This window comes from Harpia harpyja, chromosome 2 (genome assembly GCF_026419915.1).
Source record: "Harpia harpyja isolate bHarHar1 chromosome 2, bHarHar1 primary haplotype, whole genome shotgun sequence".
In the NCBI taxonomy this organism is placed as follows: domain Eukaryota; kingdom Metazoa; phylum Chordata; class Aves; order Accipitriformes; family Accipitridae; genus Harpia; species Harpia harpyja.
In genome coordinates, this window is record NC_068941.1 from 40,948,194 (window position 1) to 40,972,195 (window position 24,002).

Genomic DNA, 24,002 nt, shown 5'->3' on the forward strand with positions numbered 1-24,002 from the left:
GGATGGTTTTTTTTTTTCCGTTGTAAATAAAAACAATTATTAATGCTTTCTGGTCACTGACGTGGTGGGCTGCGTTTTGGTGGATGGTTTGTTCTTGGAATAATTACTGAAATGTTTGCTGTGCAGGGCAGGGAGGGCAGTGCCCAGCCGTAAAGACCGAGGACTTCCAAATTTTAAGATGGGGACCTTTGCTTTTGTTCCCAAACTGAGGAAGCTCGTTTGGGACTTCGAGAACTGCAAGGTGTCCCGTGTCTGTTGTGCCTTTGTTGCGAGGTCTGGCTCGGAGGTTAGGTCGTGCTCGGTGTGAGTGCTGGATCGGGGACGATGACACTTGGTTTGAACGCTCGCACCTTTTTTATTTTCCTTCTATCTGCTGCAACTTGACGAGCTGTGGAAAGGTAAGATGAGGTGTTGAGAACATGACCTTGTGGTAGCTGCAAATCCATGTGTTACCTACTGCTTGCAGTGATTCGGGGCAGCACCTCACACTTCCTTATTCCGTCTGCCTTTTGCCATACTCCTGCCAAAAGCCACGTCTTCCATTTTGAAACAATCAGAGATCTGCAGAACTTTGTGCAGGTCCCATTGGGTTCCCACGCGGGACTGTGACATTTATTTGCTTATCTTGCAGAGGAAGGAGTGGTGAGAAACATATGGCCAAGCTCGGTTAAATGCACCTTTGGGCTGCAGAGAGATCTTTGCCCTGTCCAAAGGAGCTTTTCCTCTCACGGGCAGCTTGAGAAGCTCTGTGTCAAATAGGTTAACGTGTGGAACGTGCAGAAGCAAAGTGCATCCTTTCTTGAAGTGGAAGCACACCTCTGGTTTGAGGCTCGTTAAGAAACTAAAAATTTTTACAGGTGAAAATTTCAAGTTGGTGAACTCTGATTAGCTTCTCAGCTTTGAAATAAAGGAGGAAATGCAAGAATCTAGGGGAGATGGAGTCTTAATATAGTACTTGATTGCAAGGACTTTTTTTTAACTGAGACAAAATAATCAAAAGCTGACTTCCTGCTATTTTTTTCAGCTCATTTTTCTCCTCTTCCTTCCTCCACCAGCTATCCTGCTGAAGGAAGCAAATGTTAACTCATTGGCTCAAGGTGCCCCTTGCTGGAAATCAGGGCTCTAGAGGTTAACGTGCCAGCTGTAACATACCTGAGGTTTTTTTGGTGGTAGACATTTTGTTAATAAACCTGTGAAACAGGGTGTGTTTCATACGGTTCTGCTTTGTTTAATAGCAGAAGGTTGCAGCATTTTGTATGTCAGAAGAAATTGGCTCAGAGCATATGCTGTGCATTGGCTTCAACAGATCCCAGATGTTTTGTAAGGACCTGGTAATTTCTGCAGTAAGAGTTGTAACTACTAATCCTGGTAATGCCAAAATTTTTGAATTTTTGCCAGTTTGAATTTTCTGGTATAAAAATTTTTTCATAGCTATGTTTTCTTTAACAACGTAATCTAATGAAGTATAAATACACAGTAGTACTTAAGAGTGGGTCACAAATACACTGTGAGAGTGCTCCCTTTTATTAATAGCACTAAATCATGGAGCTGTCTTTTCATTTTGCATACCATGACCCAGAGTGCTGAGTGACACAAGACAGGCGAGCGCAGCAAGCTGCTCTTTTCAAAAGGGGCAGCTGGGGGAATTCAGCAGACTGTCTGCATGGTGTCCTGCCACCATGGGGCTTTACTGGCTTTAGGTGAGAAGTGGAAATGATCCGATGCTGTGGAGGATTCCCCCATTCTTTTTCTGCCTGCAGGAGGGGATGTACTTGTGGAGTAGAACCAGAGTTTTGTATGGGGAGTTGGAAAAGAAAAGCTTTTACTTTAAGATTAGGTATATATGACTGGACTGTTGAAGTGTATAGATGAAGATAAAAATGCACAGTGCAATCAGTTAATGAAATATGAATGAACAGTAAGTAGTCTGCAATTTTTTTGTCACTGTTGTAATTTTAAAAGGTTCTTCATAACAGAAAAGTTCTGTATTTTTCTGGAGAAAATACATGTCCTGTCTAATAAATAATACTACACATCACATCTGTAAAATGGCATAAATCCAGCAGGTTACTGCACCAGAAAAAAAAGCTTTGTCAAGTGACACCAAAATATTTGGAGGGGGGGGAACTAAAGAGGATATAATACATCCCCACTGGGAGGAGTGGAAAATGAGAACAAGAGAGTGATGCTCCTGTGAGATGGAGGTGTTGATTGGGGCCTCAAGTTGTTTTTTTGGTGTTGCTATTTGGTTTCCAACTTATCTTTAACTTCTCCTCCTTAAGATTTGGTGGTGGCCCCTGGGGTGTGGGAGAGCAGCTTTGTTCCCCTGCTCTACACGGGACGACTGTGTAACCACAGCTTTACCCTGCAGCACCGTGCTTAAAGTAACTTTAAGAAGAGTGTAGCCTTGCTCCTTCTCTTTATATTTCTTCTTCACATCGTATTTTTGCATTCATATATTAACGGCTTGTGAAGATGCTGTTCGATGACATGAAAAATTTGGTATCCTTAGAGTGCGAGTATATGTAGTTTAAATTTTGGGTAGTTTGCACATGCTTCAGAAAGTCTTGTATGAAGTTTCATCTGTTAGAGGAGAGAATTAAGTTTTTAATAAGCCTGGCAATCAATAGCAGCAATAGTTTTTCTCCTTTTAAAACTGAAACACAGCACTGAGAAAGCTGGTCTCGGTGTGTTTCTCAAGCAAATGCTTGGTAAAATGATTTTGAAAGAGGTGTGCGTATTTAAGTTTTTGAGAGATTTCCACAGTGTCTTACCAGTTTGTAAAACAATTTACTGCCTAATGCATCTAAACTATATATTGTACTGTTTGCTTTTCCACATTTGTAGCAATCTGATAAAGTACTGTCTAAATATAACTTGTGCAGTTTTCCATATTGAATCCATTTTGGTTGTCTATCTTCACACGCTGGCTTAAACGAGGAATGGATGCTCACAGGTAAATTACCATGCTTAAAGGTTGATGCTCAAAGCTTACGCTTTGTTTTTAAAGATTTGGGCAGAAATTCACAAAAGAGAAGAAATACAACGTCCGGGCTGATGTTTTCCACTACTGTGTTAAACTTGGATTTTGCAGCTTTGAGATGTGAACTTACCGACTTTTCCATGGCTTCTTTTGAGGGCGGGTGGTATCAGGTGCATTGTCCAGACCAAATGGAATAAATTAAAAGCAGAAATTATTACTTTTTAAAGGCCTAGGTTTGGGTTTTCTTGTATTTGCTTAGCTTCCTTTTATGTTCTTTTTTCTGTTTCTGTGGTGAAAAAAGGGGAGGGGATTTTTAGTACTTAATGTGTTCAGTGTAAAGGTTTCCTATGGGCTGTTAAGATTTACCAAACAAATCTGTGCCTTAGCTGTCCTACAGGCCTGTACTCTTTCATTATAAAAAGAAACGAAAAGGCTTGGATTAATGCAGAAATAGCAAAAGGCGGCTCCTGCAGGAAGATTATCACTCTTAATTGCTGTAGGAAGATTATCACTCTTAATTATTAAGCAGGTCAAGCTTATCAGCGACCACAGAGCTCTTTCATGCATTTTGCTGAACTGTTCTAACTTGAAGTGCTTTCTGTCAAGATGGAAGTTTTTGGCTGTGGCTGTAAGTAGGAGGAAATGGTTGGGTGCAATGATATTTGACAAGAATGTAACTTCCTATTGCTGTGAGCTTTGCAGCCCCACTGTGTTTCCTGTCAATGCCTCCCCCCTTCTCTCAAGGCGGGAGCCAGATTCCCCGAGCCGGAGAAATACTGCATTGCTCCGGCATGTGAAAGTGAAACACTTGAAGGAGGGCTGCTGCTGAATTGACAGAAATTGGCCCTTTGCTCTTCAGGTTGGGGAGGTTTTTTGAGTAAAGTTGTGTGTGCTTGATGAGATAAATTTTTATTTTAGCCGGTAAAAACAGAATTGCAATTGATACACTAAAAAGGTGAAGTCTGTTTTCACTTGGATCCCTTCCTTCTACACTGCTAATTGTCCTGTAGACACTCTGCAGGAACAGAAAACAAGTTCATTGTTATTTATAAGGGAATTAATTTAGTTGAGGCAGGTGTGATAGAATCGGTATTTGTTTCTTCTGGAATATCTGTCTCTTCCTTTATTAGATTCCTAATTATGTTAGTGCAGGACTAGGCTTAAAAACAGCCCTTGCCACTAAAATCTTCTGCCATGGTTTCACCGTTGCAGGGACAGAACTAAATACTTCACTGCCTAGTAAGTAAAAATAAGTGTGCTCTCCTTCGGTACGAGGCAGGTGGGTTTGTGGTCTGTCTTCTGCCTTTCTTAAGGTTCTCTTATCCTACCTCTTTCACGGGGCCACGCTGTGAAATTTGACTGCTTTCAGTAAAATGCCTTGAAAACTGTGGGTAGGGAATGGTCATTTAAATTTCATGCTGTTTCAGCACAAGGCTTGCAGTTAGTGCTTTGCTTTTAGCTGGAGAAGGCAGCGTGCTGACACTGTGGAAGCCTTTTCTGTGGGTACTTCTCTGTGCGCTGTTTCTCTAGGGTTCATGTTTTCAAAGTGTCTGAAAAAGGCTACAAGCAGCACATCTCCACTTAAATGTTTCATTTTCAGTTTAGAGACTCTGGGCAGGAGCTTGGATAAACGGCATGATCTTTCAGAGGTGTAGAGTCTCATAGCTCCTCTTGAAGTGATTTTGAGCTGAGAGTTGAGCAGTGTTCTTTCAAAAAGCAGTCATTTATTTACATGTATAAAGTAGGCCAGGGTGCTTTCAGGTTTGACTGCCTTTCTTAATGCTTGTTAATTAAGATAGGCAAAAGTTAACATCTCAGAAATGATTTGTGATCTTAGTGTCAGTTTTTGAAGAACAGACCTGGGTTATGCAGGCAGTTTAAAGGGTTTCGGTGCTTGAGTTTTTTTGGTGGGTTTGGTAACTCCAGGGTAAGCAAATTACTCGAAAAAAGTCAATTTGGCTAAAAAGCTTTGAGGTTTAAAAAGGAAAAAAAAAATAGTATGAGCTGCTTTGTGTGCCTGTGGGATTTGTGTTTTTATTTTGCGTACTCAGGGGGCTAGAAGCATTCTTTAAGAAGACATGAAATGCAGTATTTTCTCATAACCCCAGAAGTCTAGGACCTGGTAATTCAAGATAAAATGTCAAGAATGCCAAGGCTTCTGATGGAGCCAAAAGTGTGCGTTTGTATTAAGCAAGTGACTCTTAATTTGTTTGGGGAAGAACTAAAAAAAAAGAGTAAAACTTTATTGTTTCTGCGATTTTAACTGTTTAACAGAAGGTTGCTGACTTCTTAAAAAAAAAGCTGAATTTTAAAGAAGCTTTAAAAAAAAAAAGGCAAAATAAAGGTTTTATTTCAGACCAGTTATCATTGTCTTAAGTACTTAGAGATCACCTTATGAAATATTGCAAAATGAACAGGCAATGGTTAAATTATATGAAGCAAAAAGGAAAATGAAGGTGGATGTTCTGCTTGCCAGGATATTTGGGATTTGCTGGCAGTGGTAGAGATGCTTCAGAGGGAAATGTTTGATGTGCATTTTGAACTAGTGGGCCCTGTACACTCATCCAAAACAAATAACTTGATACTTCTCAGCCTAGCTGAAACAAGACTCTTTTTTTTTTTTTTTTTTTTTGTGTGTGTGTCCACAAGTAGTTGCAGGTTCAGCTTAGGCCACATGGGTGCCTGACTTGCCTGCCCAATTCACTGATAACCCACTTACTGTTCTCCCAGGTCTGTGCTTGGGAGGTTCTAGGGGTTTATATACCTTTTGATTTTTAAAATTTCTGTTTTCTTTTTTTTCTTTTTTTTTTTTTTTCTGCTCAAGCAGACTGTCCAAGATGCCTAAAAAATACAGGACCATCTCTACAGAGTGTTGGTTGTTGCTTGATATCTGGGTGGCTAAAGGATTTTGAAAGAAGAGGTTTCAGAAAACAATTTCAAATGAACTCAAGTCATTGTGAATTAATTTCTTAATTTAGTACAGATTTCAGTTATTTCAGAAGTTGAGGACTGATTTATAGGAGGGAATAATTCTGTTCTGCTGTTAAACACGCTTTATTGTGCTGCTGCTGCTAAAATACAAACCACAGGCACATCTGGAGAAGAAAGCCTTCTCTTTTCACCAGGGTGCTCGCTACAGCACTTCGAGCTTCACTGCTCATCACCTCTGCTAGATTTCTTTGCGAAATTTTCTTTTTCTTTTTCTTTTCTTATTCTGATTTTTATCGTGGTCTGCATTTAACTTCTTTGGATGTTTTTCAAGGAGACTGTTTGGGTGTGAGGGTAGGGAGAAAAGCCATTTTTTTTTATCTGTGTCCTTCCGTTTACATCCCGTTGAGAAATGCAACTTCACAATACTGTGAGTTTGATCATTGCAATTTTGTTGCAGTTTTGTAATAAATAAAACTGAAGCACTGCTGGCTTAGGTTAACTATTCTGTGAAGGGTTTGTATGAACATTACTGCAGAATTTTATAGGAAGAGGGAGCACAGGCAGCGAGAGGAGAGAAGGTTACCCAGAAAGACAACTAATGGTAGTGGAAATACCAGGGCTAGAGGAAAGGAGCTGAGGAGGCTGCTCACAGTTGCTGAAGGAGAGCGATGCACAAGGGGCCGAATGGAAGTAACAGAGAGTGGTTTGTGCTTTACATGTTGAGCTAGGCTTACATACCTCTTTGTCTTGGTACTTTTTAAAATAAGCTAAGTATCAGCCCATTAAAACTTCAGTGAGCGGGTCTTGGCTGCTTTGCCAACTTCAGAAGTTAAAAAAAGAAAAAAAAAAAAAAGATAGCTAGACCTGTCTGCCCCCTTAAATCATGACTTTGGCCATAAATGGTGGGTTTTGTTTTCAGAGAGATTGTCTTGTCTGTTTCACTGGTTTATTTTGGTTTAGCTCCCCTTACCTATTTTCCTGTAGCCAAAACATGCAAAAAAGCAGGCATGCATGCACACATATTATTTGATGGGCAGCACTGTTTAGGCCTTTCTTGCTTTCTACAGTCTAGGATTCGGTCCCTGATGTATGTAGCGTAGTTCAGAGAAAAAGACGACCGCTCTTCTTCCAGAAGCAGCACAGCTCCCTGGTAAAGCATGTAAGTGAATTCCTAGGGATGGGTTGCCAATCCCCAAGCATTCAGCAGCAGTGAGTCAGTCCTCCCCCTCTTCCCTAAACAATGCGGTGCTAAAAATACCAGAGTTTTTTGCCTTCTAGGTTTCCAGTGTTTAAAATCCACATTTTTGTTCTTTTACCTCCTGGATGTTTTTTTTCTCAAAAAAAACCCCCAAAACCACAAAAAAACCCCCACAGGCTGGTTCATTTGTTATCACCTGAGTCTTACATAGGTATGGGGCTTCAGGAGAAGTCCTGTAAGTCTCCAGAGCCGAGGTGGTGAGCATGGCAGGGCTGAGGCCATGGGGAGCCACGCTTCTCCAGGTGCTGCACATATAGCTTGCCTGTGAGCTGTATTGTTGCAAGGTAAACTTATTTTCTGATTTCTGATTACTCTTTCTGCTTCTAGGAAAAAAAAAAGTTTGGTTACAAAAAAAATCATAGTTTAATGATGTTCCTGTTTGTGTTTTTGGCAGAGTTGCCTTGATGGTAAACAAAAGTTTTAATTTTGTATTTCCAAACAATTTTATCACCTCTTTTAAAGCTAGTGTCTGTCTTCCAGGAGCTGCAGTTCAACCTTCATAACTACTGCTTGGTGCTTTTACTGCCTTTAGTAAATGGGAGGTTGAGAGAAGAGAGGGACTAGGTGATGTGACAAACCAAAACTTTGTATCAGCTCTGCAGAAGACTTTGGTTCAGCTGCTGCTGGGTTCTGTTTTTATTTCTACGTTAATTTCCTCTTAATTAACAATTTTCATTTGTCAAAATAATTTCTTTGCATCAGCTGTAATCAGAACTATTAAAAGTATTTGGGTTTGGTTGTCTCTGTATGTGTCAATCTCATTTTCTTAGTCTGCTTTTTGTTTATCAGGTGTAGTCTAGAGGAATGAATCTAAAATTAGTCAGTAAATGAGGGGTTTTAATTTCATTTCTCTGTTTCAGTTTACATATAAAAGTTGTGCTTTCCTATACAATACATACATGCTTTCATATCTTAAAACCTCATCCTGTGGGTTCATTAATATTCCTGCACTGAACGTATGAAGTGCCAAAATGCCAAACCTAAGTCAAACTTTGCTTTTATCAATATACTGAAAAATAAAACAGTACTGCCTAAGCAGATTCACTCAAAAAGGCCTTCTTGTACATTAAAGAATCCCATCCTTTTTGCCTGCTGCTTCCAAGAAAACCCTGCAACCATAAAGAAAAAGACCCAACAATAAAACGCTTTCCCCAACTTGCTTTTTCTTCATCTGCTGTGAACAAAGGGCACAAAAAGGAAGGATGAAGAAAGGGCACCAAGTAGCAATTACGATTATTCTCAACTACAGACATTGCTATCTGAATCATCAGATAACATGCATCCTAAGATAATCTAAAGTAATCAATTAAAGAAATAAAGATACAAGCAGGAGTTGAAGGAGCTGATAGAAGAAAAAGGGACACTGGGATAAACTTCCTTCCAGGAAATGTACCTTCGCTTCTGCTCAGATGCAGCTTATTCTGCAGATTGCTGAATGTTTTATATGTATAATTAGATTAACTCAGTTTCAAAGTTTTATTAAAAAAGCACAACAATACCAAAAAAACCCAACACAAAACCCAGCAACTTATTTAGAGTAGATTTGGTCTTTTGTTTGGATTTTTAGGAGTAGTACTTATCTTGTGATTTTGGCCAGTGAAGTATGAATAAATCTGTTATGAAGAAAGGTCTTTTTCTGTTGGACTTTGGGGGAAATAAAAGGGTCTTTGCTTATTTGGATCAAATGCTATATTGCATATAAATATTAGGTTTGGGGCCTGTGAATAAACACATAAAATCATGCTGACCTGGTGGTTTACCTGTTTTTACTAATTACATCAAAGAGTAACAGAACTGAAAGAAGCGAGGGCAAAACAATTTCAACTATGTATTTAACAGTGCTCTCAGCATCCCTGTATTAGCATCCCCTTTTGGTAGTCCCACATCAATAGGACACCAAAACGTTCTTTCCTGGAGCAGGAAATGTTGTAAAAGGCTGGAACTTCTCCGTGGTCTCTGATGCCCTTTTCCCTACAGATAGGCACCTCTGGGTCTCCTCAGTGGAGGGAAGATGATGGCTTAAGATTTTACAGCTCATGTTTCTTTTAAAAAACAATAATAAAAAACCAAAACTGCTGCCCTGGAGTGACAGATTTCTCTGCTTGCGCAGGCGGTCGGGGGTTCCTGCATTCCTCCATCCTGCTCTTCTCCCCTGGTGTCACCCCTCTTCCTCACCGCGCCTTCCCCTCCAGCCACTTTTTGTCTGCTCCGCATCCGCCTTTCTCCCCGGCGAGCATCCCTGGTGCTGGGAGTCGTGTGCACGCTCAGGATTTGTCCCTCTCTGTTGGGTGCTTTCTGTGGATCGGGGTGATGAGCTGGAGCTGCGGGTCTCTCGGGCTCAGCCTCTCCTTCCCCCCAGAGCCTGCCCCCCATCTCCCCCTGCCCTGGGTGCTCTGGGTGACCATACGGACCCCTCCTTCGCCTCCCCAGTGGTTCAGCTGGTCCTGTCCTTTTTTCCTGGAGATGGATGGTTCAGGGTGTCAGCGTTTTAAATATATTGTGAGGATGGAGAGGAGGAAGGGCGTTGAATTGCTGGGCTGGCAAGTGCTAATGGGGCCAGTTAAAGTAGATTTTTTGATACAAAGACAGTTACTGCTAAGTGTTCAAAGTAGTTGCCGGGAATTGCCTTCCCCTCTTCTATTTCTTTCTCCTGTTTCCCTCCTGTTCTGTTCACTTGTCCTTAAAAATGTCCCCTGAAATGTTAGAATTGACCTGCTGTATCAAAATTTATCATTCGGAAGTTGGCGTTCAACTGGCCGGCCTGAAAAAACAGAGAGATGCCATTTAGTGTGGAGTCTGGTTTTGTTAGACAGCGTGCTTAATGTGATGTTAGCTGATTTTAAAAGCAATTAAAGAGTAGTTGGAAACTAGGCTTTTTGTTGCAAAGAGGACTGTTTTTCCACATTTGTTGTTTCAAGACTTCCATTCTTAGGCTGATATTTGTGTGTCTGTCCCAGGCTTGTAACGCTCTTGTGAAATGACCTGTGTACTTTTTTGGACATGTTGCCTGCAGCCAAAAGAGAAATTTTTGGTGTAATTTGAGGTGAATCTATTAGTGAGATGAGGTTCTTTGAATTCTTTTTTTTTTTAAATGTAAATACTTTGTTTTAAAAACTGACTTGAACTTTTAAATGTTTTAGTAAATTGCCTTTGACGTTTATTTCTGTGTCACATCGCCTGCAGAGATCTGAATGTGTTCAATTGTGTTTGGAGCGTGGGGATGCAGAAGGGTGTTCTGCCAGCTTCCAGCTGGCTTTAAGAGAATTGCGGTAACACATTGGAGAAGTACGCTCCTAACGTAGATGGGCTTGTTCCTTTCTCTCTATAGTAGTGGGCTTTAAAATGCATCGTGGTTGTTGGTTGTTCAGGTGTGATGGACAGAATGATCCCCTGCCCATTCCCGCTATTCCAACCTGTCATTTTCTCCCTTGGGGGGAAAAAAGAATCCCAAACAGCGGTGGATTTCTCTCCACTAGTCCTGCCGTTGAATAAACTCAGCTCTCAAGTTATTTTTTGGCACTGCTGTGGGGCCGCTGATAAGCGGTGCAGACGCCCTGGAGCTGGCCAGCAGGCAGGGTTATGAGCGCAACACCGTAGGAATGTGGCTGTTCTGCTTTCGGGGCCAGGCTGGGGCTTGGAGCAATTCGGCAGCTTTTGTGGGGTGCAGAGCAGAAGCTGGATGTCTTGTAACCACGGTCCCGTTCTTGGGGCTGCTGGGGAGCGGTGTACAGGGTTGCTCTGAAATTGCCTCCCTGCCCAGGAGTCAGCTCAGAGCCTGCAGGGTGCATTAGCTTCAGCCATCCCAGGTCCAGGCTGCCTTCTCCGGAGGGAATGGGACGGCAGCCCTGGGATCCTGCTGCTGCTGCTGCTTTCACAGGGCTTTTCCCTTTTTCTGACTAGTAGAGGGTCGACTGTGATTGTTGCCTGAATAGAAATACAGTGCGTTTTTAGGAACCAGTGCTACAGCACGGCCTTGTTCACTCAAACCAAAATGAAATGCAGTCTGCTACATCCACAGCTGGGTTTGCACCCAGCTGGTGCATTGGGTACCTATTGCAGAGAGTGAGGGTTGAGAGGAAAAGAGCTGATTCTGCTAGAGCTCCACAGAAGGAAGATTAGTAAGTCGCGGAGAGCCACTGCCAATTATGCGAATTGGCACAGAAGAGCACTCGGCTTCTTGCCCTTCTTAGCAAAGGTTTTTCTGGTGGGAAAAGGTATTTCAAGCAGTACCTGTAAGATGCTAGAAACTTAAGCTGTGATGGGGTTCAGGGTGATACTGTAGTACATAAACCACTGGCTTAACTTTTGTTTTGCTATGTATGTGTGTGCATATAAAAAAAGGATCTGAGGAACCTTAAGAAATGTGCCTTCCCCCAAATGTCTGGGGCTTTTACTGTAGTAGTAATTTAAATTTGTATGTGTTTACAGCAACAGTACTCAGACTTTCCTTCTGGGTATGTCTCTGAGGCTGACTTTTGGAAGGGGAAGAAGGTGCTGGTTGCCGCGGTGTTTCTAGGAAAGGAGTAAGAGTTGGCTGGGGTAGACACAAGGTGGTTGGAAGGAGACTGTCATTCAGCCAGACTTTGTAGTTATGCATCATCTGTTTTTTCGTTATTTTCTAGCAGCTCCCTAGAAGCGCTGCCTGGATATATTGCATTCCTCCTGCTACAGCAGCAAGGGAGTTTGCTCCCTTGTATGAGAAATGTTTTCATAAAAGTTGTGGGTTTTCATAATAATAAACCTGATTTTTCTGACTGGTAATAAATTATGATGTCTCTATTGGTTTGGAATATAACAACAGAATTATGTAGGTACTTTAATATATTAAAGGTGTAATGTTACAGAACTACACTTTTAAATTGGGGACCAATTAACTGTACTACCACACATTATGCAAAGCAGCTGGATAACTAATGAGACCACAGTCTGTCCCTCCCTTCTCAGACTCATCCTTGCTAGGATGCTTATTAGCATCATCCAGTAAAGGTGAAACTGGTTCTGGCTATGCAACATGCAGACTGCTTCTGGGGAAGTTTTTAACAGCATAGCACTGAGTGCGTAGATGTAACGAACAAGTGCTGGGCTTGTTTTTTACTGCTGTGGTTGTTGGGACTTGTGGAGGACAAGTTTTAATTGAGTAAGTGGTGAAGATACACTGGGATTTCTATGTTACAGGGCATCAACTCATGTTGAAATAAGCTAAAAATGTGCTAGAACTGATGGGAACTTTATTGAGAATTTTCCTAGGGCAAAGGAAAGATGATGATGTGTGTGTTTCACATTATTTCTTACTCTCTTTTGCATGTAAGAAATGAGTTGGCTTTTGCATTAAAGCCACAGCTAGGCAAGCACTTCTTTTGATGTCGGCTTTTGCCCAAGCTATTTACTCCTCTACCTCTGTATCTCTCAGGTGTGCTTGTACCAGTGCTTGTGTGAATGTCGAGTTGACAAGACTGGGGATCTGCTCCATGCTGATGTAATTTTCATTCCCCAGGACTCTTTTAAGTTGTTTTCCCTCTGTAGTTCACTGTGCAGCCCCATAAAAAGGTATATCAGCATGACTGAGGGGATATGTGCAAGGAAGGGAGGTTGTTCAAGCCAGAATTACCTCTAAAATGGGATACTTCTCAAACTGCACTTTTATTGGCATGAGCTTTCCAGCATGTGCTGTTGTACGGAAACCTTCTTAAAAGGTCAGTCTTACGGCATGAAAAGGTTTGGAAATAGAGTGTGTTTAGAATACAAAGAGTCAGAGCCTGTAACGTATCTTCCTTCCCTGCAGTGTGTAGCATCATGCCCACTAAATATTAATTGTGGCTTCTTTTCCCTTTTTTTCAGCTTCTCAGCAAAGATGCCTCCAAATGGGAAGGCCTTACATTTTCACCCGTCAGTTCTGCATTTTGGAATGCAGTGAGTATCTTATGTTATTGTTTTTTTGATTAATAACGAAGTGGGGAGGAACAACTATACTGGGCTACATTTGTGTAAAGAGCATTAGCTGAGATCATGCCATCCTCTGAAAAAAAGAGAAATAGTAAATAATTGCCACGGAGGTGGAACTGTGTTTCTTGCCTTGCAGTACTTTGTAAATGAAAATCAACATAGTTCTAGGAAGGACGAAAAGGGAATAGGGAACCATAACACATTCTGGGTACGTTTCAGGTGATTCTGCATGGATGTCAAATCAGTTCTTCATGCTGGTGGTTCATTTCTTGAAAAATTGCCTTTCTGGGGGAGCTTGTTGCTTCCTTTAACTTCTGAAAATAAAATCCAGAAAGTCCCAGGCAAAACATACTGGTAGAATGCTTGAAATTTTTTTTTTTAGTTCTTCTCTAAGAAAACTTTAAAAATTATTCTTAAATGATAATCAGCCTTTGGTCCATCAGTAACCAAAAAGAAACATGGTCCCCTTTTAAGTTAAAGGAATGTTTCAGAGGATGCACAGAATGAATGTATAAGGTGCTGGGTTTTAGGAGGTATTAGCTAAAGCAAAAGCCTTAAGAGACTTGTTGCTTTAGCTGACAAAACAAGTCTTTGGTTATTTAAACTTTTTTATTCGAAACTTTGTGCCTCGTAAGGGTTGGTTTTTTTCTTAAACTCCTGGTGACTCAAACGAGTTTTGGCTAAGTGCACCTCTTACATCCCAATGTTACTGATCTGCCTTTGTATACTAAAGGACAAAATTTTTTTTACATGTTTCCAAAGAATAGTTACAACTGGGAAATTGTTGCATATCAACATGTTTTAGAGTGATTTGTGTTTGTTGCTTTTTTGTACATTGCCTGTGCTTATAAAGTGAATAATTTCTTTCTCTTCCCCCCCCCCCCCCCCCCCTCCTTTAGATTACTGGGGTTACCCAGAGCTAAAATGCTGCATGCCTACAACCCTAGTAGAGATAGAGAAGTTGTAGTGAATTCAGTGTTTACAGCTACTAGACAGTTTCATGTGTCTCCTGCTCATAGCCGGGTAAGTGTTGATGTACTTTTGGAAACTATGTAATGGCCAAGTGCCAAGCCTTCGTGCTTCCTTTGGCCTAAGCTTTTCATTCTGTGTTTTCTCTTCGTGCTTTTTTGTAGGACCTCCAACTTTTTTTCTGTTTTGCTAGCATTTTTTCTGCTCGCTTCTGCTTAGACTGGTGAGGGAGAAGACATCCAAAACCTACAGTAGGAAATGTGTTTTACAGTAACAGAGAAAGAGAAGAATTTTTCAGTGTTAAAGAGGCTGTTTAAATCACATTCTGCTTTATGCAGCATTATGCAGTAATCCACAGGCATGTGGGTGTTTTACAGCCTTGAATTTTTAGTCTTTTAGGTCTTGCATATTCCTCAAAAAAAACTGCAGTGAAATGTTTTATGCATTTTGTATTGCAATTATGAGCATAATTGCCTCATGATCTAAGACCATTATTTTAACTCGGAATTTTTTTAACAATGTATAACAATATAACACATGTTAAGAATGAATCGCTGTGATCTCAGTTTGATGAAGCCCAGATTTTATCCTCTGCTGATGTGCAAAGGGTTTTTATTAGGCTTTCATCTGATTTGTGTTTTTACTATGGCTGAATGGGTAAGACACTGTGCAGATGTAAACGTCATTGTTCTTTCAGACCTATTTGGTTACTAATTGTGTTGCCCAAGTTCAGCTTTGACTCATTTGACTATATATCACAGTGGGGATTGATTCACTTTGTAATAGGTATGTGCATGCGGGGAAGTGTTTTTGTGCACGCAGAGGCTGTCGGTGCTACGTGATTAACTTGCGTGCCAAAAGGAGTCTTGACTGACGAGGCCTGAGCTAGCCGAGAAATTCCAGCCATAATGTGGCGAGTTGCTGCATGGTCTCAGTTCTTCTCCATAGTAAGAGTCGAGAGTTGTGGACAGATGGAAGTTCTCAGGGCTGAGGTTCTGCTTAGTGGGATCTACAGATAGGGGTGTACATGTGGAAAAGTCTGTTGGGCCGTGCAACTGAATGGTGGGTGTTGTGATCGCTGGCTCCGAGCAAGCAAGCTTCTTTGTGGTCTCTGCAGGTGATTCCAGCGATGGGAAAAATTTCTTTCAGAGTACTCTTCCTGCCAACAGAAGAAGGCAGTATTGAAAGCTCATTATTTATAAATACCTCATCTCATGGAGTACTTTCATATCAGGTAACTACTCTTATTTTTAGTTTGGATTGAGTTTTGGATTTACTTGTGTTTTAAAAAGTGATTTTCATACATTTTGAACTTAGAGACTTTCCAAGTTCATTGAATTCCTGATACAAATCAGGTGGGGTAATGTTTACAATTCATCCCTTTTACCAGATCTTGCTAGTCTCATGATCCCATATACGTGTATAGGGTTAAAATTACTACCGTTAGTGGGGCTACTTGTGGTAGTAAAACTAAGTGTATTTGTATACTAAGTGTACTTACAAGATCATGGTCCTGTCACTATTAGTTGGTTTCATATAATACTGCAGTCTAGACTGCACTGTGCTGGAATGCATTTGTCATGAAAAACCTATTTAGGAAATATTTTAGGTGGTTTTCAGCTACTCTGCAGGATTTTATGTAAACACATTGGGGATGTAGCACAGGGTGGGAGGTTTAGGCTCTTAAAACAGGAAAGTTGAAGTAATGGTTGTGCATTAAAGCTGTCTGTTGCCTGATTAGTGAATTCAAGCAAGTCTTAAGCTTTTTTTATTTTTATAAGGGACATTATATGCTCCAAATTCTTTGCTTTTATTAATTTGTTAAAGAAAAATCTAACTCTGAATTCAGTGATTTAAAAACAATGCCAGCTTTAATCAACCATCCAGCTGTTCTATTCCCATACTTTGATATTGTGCTGGAAAACAAAGCTCCTTAAATTGAAGCATAGGTAAGTCCAACTGAAATACGTGAGTTTTAATACCAATGTTGCATTTATCTAGTATTTGTTAGAGGTAATGCTGCGTTTGGCAGGAACTTTTCATCAAGCATGAGGGAAGAGTGCATTATAGAGTGACTGACCTTTTCTTTTTGACATCTCTCCTCTCCTTGCACTCCCTCCTGACCCCTTGATTTATTGCCCAGTCAGCTCAGCCAGGGCCTTTTATCAACAAGTTGTGGGGAAGCAGTTGCCAGTGCCACCAAAAAAATCACTTTGTCTCCTGTTGGACTGCTGCTAAAATCAGTAACGGGCTGGTTTTCATGGACAGTTCCACCAGCCACCTGAAACAGAGGAGGTAGCTGCCCATGATTTCAGCTTGCATTAAGTTTAAGAGTTTCAAAATTGGGCATAACTCGAGTGGTTGATGCACAGTTACAGTGCTCTTGAGAACCCAAAAGCCTTGAAACATGTTTGATGTTTCTAATGCATTTATGCAAGAGTATGTACAGAAGATTCACCCAAATGGAGAAGAGGTACCATTATAGTAAAATGTACTTTGTAAATGCCTCCATAAAAAAAAAGGCATATTCCCTTTGATCTGCTATTTTGTATCTGTAGTCAGAGATCTTCAGTGAACATAGAATGCATTGTATAATCCTCTTAATTAAAAACATGTGTTTTTTTCTATTACAAAAAAATATCTTTGCATACAAGATGCAAACCCCAAGGCATTTTTATTAACCTCAATGATTTTTTTTTTCCCTTGTTATCTTGAATCTCATTGTCATAAACTAATCTTGGTGGAACGGAATATGAATGCAGTAAAAACATTCAACTTGCAAATCTTATAGTGCTCTGAAAACTGCAGACTTTAAAAAAGAAAATGATCAAAAATTATTTTACTCAATTTTTAAGGCAAAACCATTGAATTCAATATGCAGCTGGACTAGTAACAAAGTTTTTCCAGAAATTACTGCACTGCCAAATGGTGATATGTGTATTGTAATTGCCTGGAGAATAATAAGAGAGCTCAGATACTTTCTTTTTGAGATCACCTATGGTCTGCTAGTAAGTGCTTTGGTTTTTTTCTGTAATAGTGCCTGAATGAGCAAAGATGCTATAGTACCATTTATGTGTATAGTTACTTTCCACATTGGAACTTTATATCTATAAATTGTCTTTTAAAAGGATCTAATGTGAAAAACCAATCTGTTTCTTGGGAAGATTGTTATTATTAGCAAAATAGTTCCGTATGTTACTGTGATAACTGAAATACTAGGTGTTGATGTAATGAGCTTTTTTTTTTCAACACCAGGTTTTTGGAACAGGAACTCTGACGTCTTCTCCAGAAGAACCTAGAGTGCAGCTATCAAATGCCTACTTACTGCTTCCACACATTCAAAACATCCAGGCATCACACACACTGGTATAGTATACATTTCAAATGGAGACGAAACATAAAACTTAGACATAAAAGGGTTTTGTCGTCAGGTTGTTGGGATGCAGGGAACATTAACAAAAAGTCCAAGTACCAGTGACTGCAGGAGAGACATCGCAAGATACAGGGCTGCTGTGATAGCTGGTCTTCTGGTTTTATGAGACAGTCTTCGGCATTTAAACTATTTCCACTTGTTCTTGTTCATGCTCTTGTAGTGTGCTGTCCTCTCAGTTGTGCCGACAAAACTATTTGTGGGGCCCTCCTCTGAACTAAACTGGAGAATTGATCTGTCCTAAAAAAAAATAAACTTCGTACTATGAAGTTGGGGGAGGCTGTTTTGGTTTGTTCTGTTTTTCACTTCAGACCCCATTCCCCATGCCAGTTCACAGCAGGGCTGCACCAACAGTTTGCCACAGTTAAAAAGCATGGCATGCTGCATGGATGAGAACAAGAGCTGGGAGTCAGGCTGGAGTATCCCCTCCTGCCCATACCAGTGCTGAAGATACCAGCTTCACTTACCGCTGCTTGACTAAAGCAGGGAGCTGTGGAGAATACAGCAAGGTGGATTTATGAGGCATAACTATTTCAACTGAAAGAAGCTTTAACGATTTCTGTCATTTGGTTGCAGTTGCAGGTATTTTCATAGTCTTCCAGGCCATACAGAACCTTTCAAATGAATAACTAACTGGAAAAATCGATCTTTCAAATTTCCTTTTGTATTGTACAGAGACTTAGTTTTTTCAAAAACATATTTAGAATATCTTAGCACATAACAGAATTTAATCTTTTATCTAAATGTAAGCTGTATTGATTGCCTTCGTGATGTCGTCTGCTGTTCTACCTGAGAAAAATTCTCAGCTCAGATCGTATTTTTCAGTCTGCTACGTATATGTTAGGTCAATCTTACCTCTGCCCGAGCATAATGCACAATTTCCTTCTCTTCCTTTCTTTTCCTCTGTACCAGTCTCTTTCTGTAATCACACAAGTGTGCTTGCTTGTGGGCGTACACAGACAGACTCTTGCAAAGGAACCAAAAATCCTCATGGTTTGTAATTTGGGGTGCTAGGGTTAGAGTGGAGAACAGTTTTTTTGGATGCTGTTCATGACATGTCTGTTTGCATCTTTACGTGTAGCTCGATGGGTTGTTGTCAGGTACTGTCTGAAGTTTGACAGACTCAGACAGAACTGAATTCCTGAGTAGAGAAGTTTTGGGGGGAGCATTTGACATTTTCCTTACTGTATAGTGAGGAACATTTTCCTGTGCTTTATTTCTCTAAGTACAAGCTTGAGGTCATGTTTGGCAGTGCAGCAGGTACCACCTGGCACCAGTCTTGTTGCAGGACATGAGTTGTGAGAGAGTGTTGACTCAGTTCTCTTAGCTGTGGGTGTAATTTTCCTGTGCCGGGCTATAATTGAGGAATTACTCTTCAGTTCGCCGAATGTTACTGATTTGGACAGAAATGCTGCAGCAGTGGGACAGGCTCCTCAGCTGCTAGAAGGTGGTAGACAAGATCTAAATACTGAAGAGGACCTTATGGCTTGAGTTTGGGTTCCTTTTAGAAAAATATTGCTCTATGGATAGCTGTCCTCTCCAGAAACGCCTTCTTCAATTCACTCTACTAATATTCTGATCCAGATCCCATAAAAATTGGTATGATTCTGTTTTGTCCAGTTTATATTTTAGGCTCAGAAGCTGTGGAAGGAAGATAGGTCTATGAGGTTTGAGTGAGTGACTACATATGTGCAAACTTAAGAATATGTAACTATTAAACAGACAATGGAGATTTGTAGTGAAAACACATTTAAAACAAACCAGTCATACTCACGTAACTGTCCACATTTGCTTTCCCTTGTTTATTTTTAACTGAAGTAAATACCAGTGTAAGTTCAGGATAGCGTAAGCCTCATTTACACATCCCTTGTCATCTTGGGATGAAGCGAGTTGTAACCTTGGGCAACAATGTCTGGTTTGATACGCTAAAGGTATCCTTACCTCTGAAGTCTACTGATACTGCTTGGAAACCTGGGAGAAGGCTCACCAAGTGCTGCATGGTGTGTGTCTATTTTTTATCTCTATTGTCTCCTGTTTTAAAAGTGGTTGTGTTTAAGCTGTTTGAATACTGATGTCCTTGATCATCAAGGCCAGAAAGGTAACGTCATTTAGTCCCATCATGTGCTTGGTAAAATGGGTTCTCAGAACTGCTGGAGGCATTGTTACCATAACCCCAAATAGTTGTTCTTACTCCTTTGATGGTTGGAAACCTACACCTGACTTTCAATCTGAATTGCTTTGTGGCCGGTTTATATTTGTTTGTTAAGATATGCATTTAGTTTATATAACTCCTCCTGCTTCTGATGCTTATACCCAGAAGCATTTGCAGGTGGCATCACTTCTTTCAGCTTTTTCTTTGCCAAGCTGAATGGTCCGTGCTCTGTAGTATCTTATCTTCTTCAGTGATGGGCTGTCCATTTCTTAACCAAATTGACAACCCCCTTCTGCAGCTTCTCCAATTTGTAAAATTTCTTTGGAAGGTGAATGGCCAGAACTGTACATATGGATGTGGATGAAATTTTGCCTCTACCGAGTATTTATGTTGGAAATATGATGGGAATTACAGACGAAAGTTTCCCTCTACAGTAATATTTCCATTAGAAATACAATATGCAACAGGTTTGTGTTTGCATTTTTTGTGGAAAATGAACTTCAGTTGATTTTGTGAGTTGTTTTTATGCTTTAATAGGAAAAGGTATGCAGGCCTTTCTTTTTTCTCCATCATTCCCCCAGGGTTTTTTAGCAGAAATTCTTGTGATTAATGAAAAGAAAAAGAAAGACAAAGTTACCTTTTCTACTGTTGAATTTCACCCTCTTTCTGTTACACTTTTCAAAATTTCAGCTTTTGAAGGGTTCAGGATCAGCATGCTCTGGCTGTGGTCCTGGATCCCAGGATTTCTGGGCTCCTGGCTCACTTGTCAGGAGGAAAGAAGAGCTGTGTCCAACACTGTGAATTCATAGTACGTCCACGTGGCCATTCAGCAGTGGCTAGTTACCGCTAAGCCGTAACAGATGGTGGAGCCCATATAGGTCATCTTTGTTTATCCAGCTTCTGGATGTAGTCTTTGCTCCAATTGCCTGTTTTTTGGCATTGTTTAATATTTGGATGGCACTAACAGGGCAGCTACGTCACTGCCTCGTTGTGTTCAAAATGCTGTGCAAACACACTAGAAATGTCAATGGCGGAGTGACCTGCAGGGCGGAATGTCTTATCATAGGAGACATAGGCATCACTTTGCTGACTTCGCACGGGAGTTTGATGTTTATGAGCCAACAACATGGGAAATACTGCAAGTACTGTCAGGAACCCAAGACTCCTTTAATCTGTGTTTTGTGCTGGTGGACAGAGTATCAGAGAAGCAAATGTCTGCGAGTGTGGTGCTTGGGTGTGGAGGAGGAAGGTAATAGGGCAGTAGAGTTTTCTTGGTGTGCCAGCCTGATAACTGCCTGCAAAAAACTGAAGGAACTCTGCTGAATCATTATTACAGGGACAGCTTATTAACACCATTCAGAGTGGCAATATCTCTCTAGGGCCAGGGACTGTCCAGGACAGAAACTTTGAAGTATCAGCCTGCAGGAAGAAGGGGAGGCTTGTTCAGTGTTTGTTCTTTTTTAATTATACTGTAGCCAAATTCCAGGAAGTGGTTTGAACTCTACAGTCCTGATAATGATGCAAGAATATCTCTGAAAATCTTGTATAGAGCCATGTCTGATTGACAGGGCACCTAGGGCAGAATAAGGAATTCTTCCCCTGAAAATGACCATGGATCTGTGGTTGCTTGGTGGCTCTTGAGCTGGCCTGTGCCAGCCGTCCTGTTGATGCTCTGTCTCTCTTTTGATGGATGAATTATTTCCTAAGTAATTACCTACTGTACTGTCCCTCAGCGAGAATCGTAGACCTTCACCAGGAGAACAGGGCTCCTTGCGGATCAGATGGTTCAGGTTTTTAGGGTTTTTTTGAAAGAGGCCTCTGTTTCTTTAAAATTTAAATGCAGAACTTGCCAAAACTCGTAAGAATTTCATTCATGGGGCTTCTATCAGACTTCTCTGTTCAGTTCATATAGGATTTGTGGGTGCTGAGTGTGTGTGTACGTACAAGTATGTATGCATGCGTACCTAATACAAAATAGAGGCACCAGGTAATGAAGTGGCATCGGCTGTACTGCTTCGCAGTGCTTTTTCTGGCTTTTCCCCTTGTGCCATGCCTCTCGTTTTCAGTTCGCCTCTGGTGCAAACATACGCTGCATAACTCAGCTCTCTGCTCTGATTCATAGGCAGTGATTTTTACAGTGTAAACGGAGTGCTTGCACTGCTGGGAGATGTGAACATGGTCCTGGGTTTGTCTTCTTGGAAACTGCTTCTGACAGTGTTTTCTTCTCAGATGCTTTATCTTCTCTTTATAGTTAACGCAGCTGTCTTACCAGTGTTGGAAGATAGGGGGCATGACAGTTATGCATCTATTGTCTGCCTTAGATAACTGAAAATGCTTTTCCTTTTCCGAAGACAGCTTCACAAAAGGAAATAAAAAATTCCCATAGAAAACAGATCAACATCAAATACACCCCAATAACATTTTTTTCCCCTCTGCACACGTTACATTAGCAGCTTCAATTTTAAGGTGACAGCAGTTTCCCATGTAGATCTATGCCAGGTTAAGAAGTTAAAAGTGATTTAGTTAATTTTTTTTATAGGGGTGTGGGGTCTTAAACTGCTTTAAACTACAGTGGCATTGAATAAGGGCTAACAACTCCTTATTTAGGACCATGAAAGTGGTAGTGTTCTCTCAAGCTTGAACCACTGAGAAGGGAAGTCTAAGCATCAAGGTTTATCTGACCGGAAAAGTGACCCCCAAAGTTGCTCTTTATATAATCCTACTGCCTCGTTAAAGCTCCACTAGCAGTCGTAGCTATGAGAGGTTAGTAAGTGGTGCATGTTTTGGAAAAAAATTTTTTTTCTGGTCTCAAAATTTGATGAGGACAAAAGCATTTGTAAAAAAGAAAGGAGGTGATAGGGGTTCATGTCCCCCGAAGAGCTGGGCTGGGGACAGGGTTTGGGTCGCTGCTAACCACCTTTGCAGAGGTTACATCGCCCTCTTGTGTGAAGCCCCAGTCATTTTGGTATGAAATCTGGTTGAATCGGGAATGCAGAATGCATGTTGGCTTCCTTTTAGCTGTGCTTTTATAAAACTGGACCCCACACGTGTGGTAAATCTACTCTCTGTTCTGATGCACCCTGCCCCCTTCTGCCTGTCCCAGGGAGATATGAAATAGGGTGTTTGGACACTTCAAAAACTTTTCTTCACAGTTTTACTTTTCAGCATCAAATTATTGAAATTCTTTAAAGTCAGTTGCATCAACACTGTCAGAGACTTGAACCTGCAGATACCCCACTCAGATATTTAGTTCATATTGCAAGAGAAACTGGGGGTGGGTGGGTGGTCCACATCAGTCTCAAAATCACCAGGTAATTTTGCTGTAATTAAGGCACTGATAGAGTGACAGGTCTGTCACTCTGAATTTTTTTTTTTTTTTTTTTTTTTTTAATTTAGAATCAAGATATACTGGCTCAGCAGTTTGTGCGAGTAATTTGACAGTCCAGATTTCCAGATAGCTTTCATGAACTATGCTCAGCTTTGTCAGTGCTGTTGCCCTGTTAGATTTGAGTGCTTTACAAACTGGCACAATCATCTTTTCTTTTCTTTTCCCTTTCCAATCAATAAAAAGGCGAAACAAGTATTTTCTGTCTGTCCATTTTGGCATGAAGCCGTGTCTAAGAAGCATTATGTTCTAGGCCTAGTAACTATTTCAGTGTCCAATCAGCAAAGAAAATATACAGAAAACAAGGCTTTTAAATTATACAAAAAGGCTTTGTTGAATACAGTTTATTGACATATGAAAGTTTATAAGGGTTGCTCATGTTGATGCTGTACAAATATTTAATAATCATGTATAATAATAATTTGATAAGTAAGTAGATATTGATGGAGTTCCTGAGAATTGGAGATTGATTGCTGGCCTACTGTACAGAGTAATTGTATTTATTTTAAAAAAGTTTCTTACATTGCTGTGTCATGCATATGCAGAAACAGTCCTATTATGTTTATAAGTTGTGGTGTGTGAATCGGATTTATGTGATAACACCTTTTGAAGCAATGTGCTTGATGTTTTCTTCGCTTTTCTTTCTTACAGGCAGAAACTATGAATGCCAGTCTCTTACGTGTTCACCTTGAATGCAGTTTACCTAATGACGCATATCAGCAAGTTAAGGTATGTTTTATTATAATTTCATATCTATTTAAGTCTTTTTATTTTAATCCGAGTTTAGAGGGGCACTTCCCAGAGCTCTAGAAGTTTTAGCAGCAATGCAATTTCAAATGTCTCAGTTTAAAGGGGAATTGTGCTTTTAGCTATGCTTTTATAAAACCATATCCTGTGGTATAAATTAAATGTCACGCACATCACAATATAAGCTTTAAGAGAGGGGGAGAT

The 24,002-nt window shown here is 40.5% G+C and overlaps 1 protein-coding gene across 2 annotated transcripts in view; it reads left to right on the top strand.

Moving 5' to 3' along the window:
* The window catches only part of TMEM131L (transmembrane 131 like), an 83,399-nt gene that overhangs the window by 23,183 nt on the left and 36,214 nt on the right, over positions 1-24,002 (top strand). For both annotated transcript variants that reach the window (XM_052777626.1, XM_052777634.1), the window contains exons 4-8: positions 13,011-13,082; positions 14,015-14,138; positions 15,202-15,318; positions 17,340-17,450; positions 23,703-23,780. In XM_052777626.1, the coding sequence (XP_052633586.1) occupies positions 13,011-13,082; positions 14,015-14,138; positions 15,202-15,318; positions 17,340-17,450; positions 23,703-23,780 (502 nt within the window). The remainder of the gene's footprint in view (positions 1-13,010; positions 13,083-14,014; positions 14,139-15,201; positions 15,319-17,339; positions 17,451-23,702; positions 23,781-24,002) is intronic.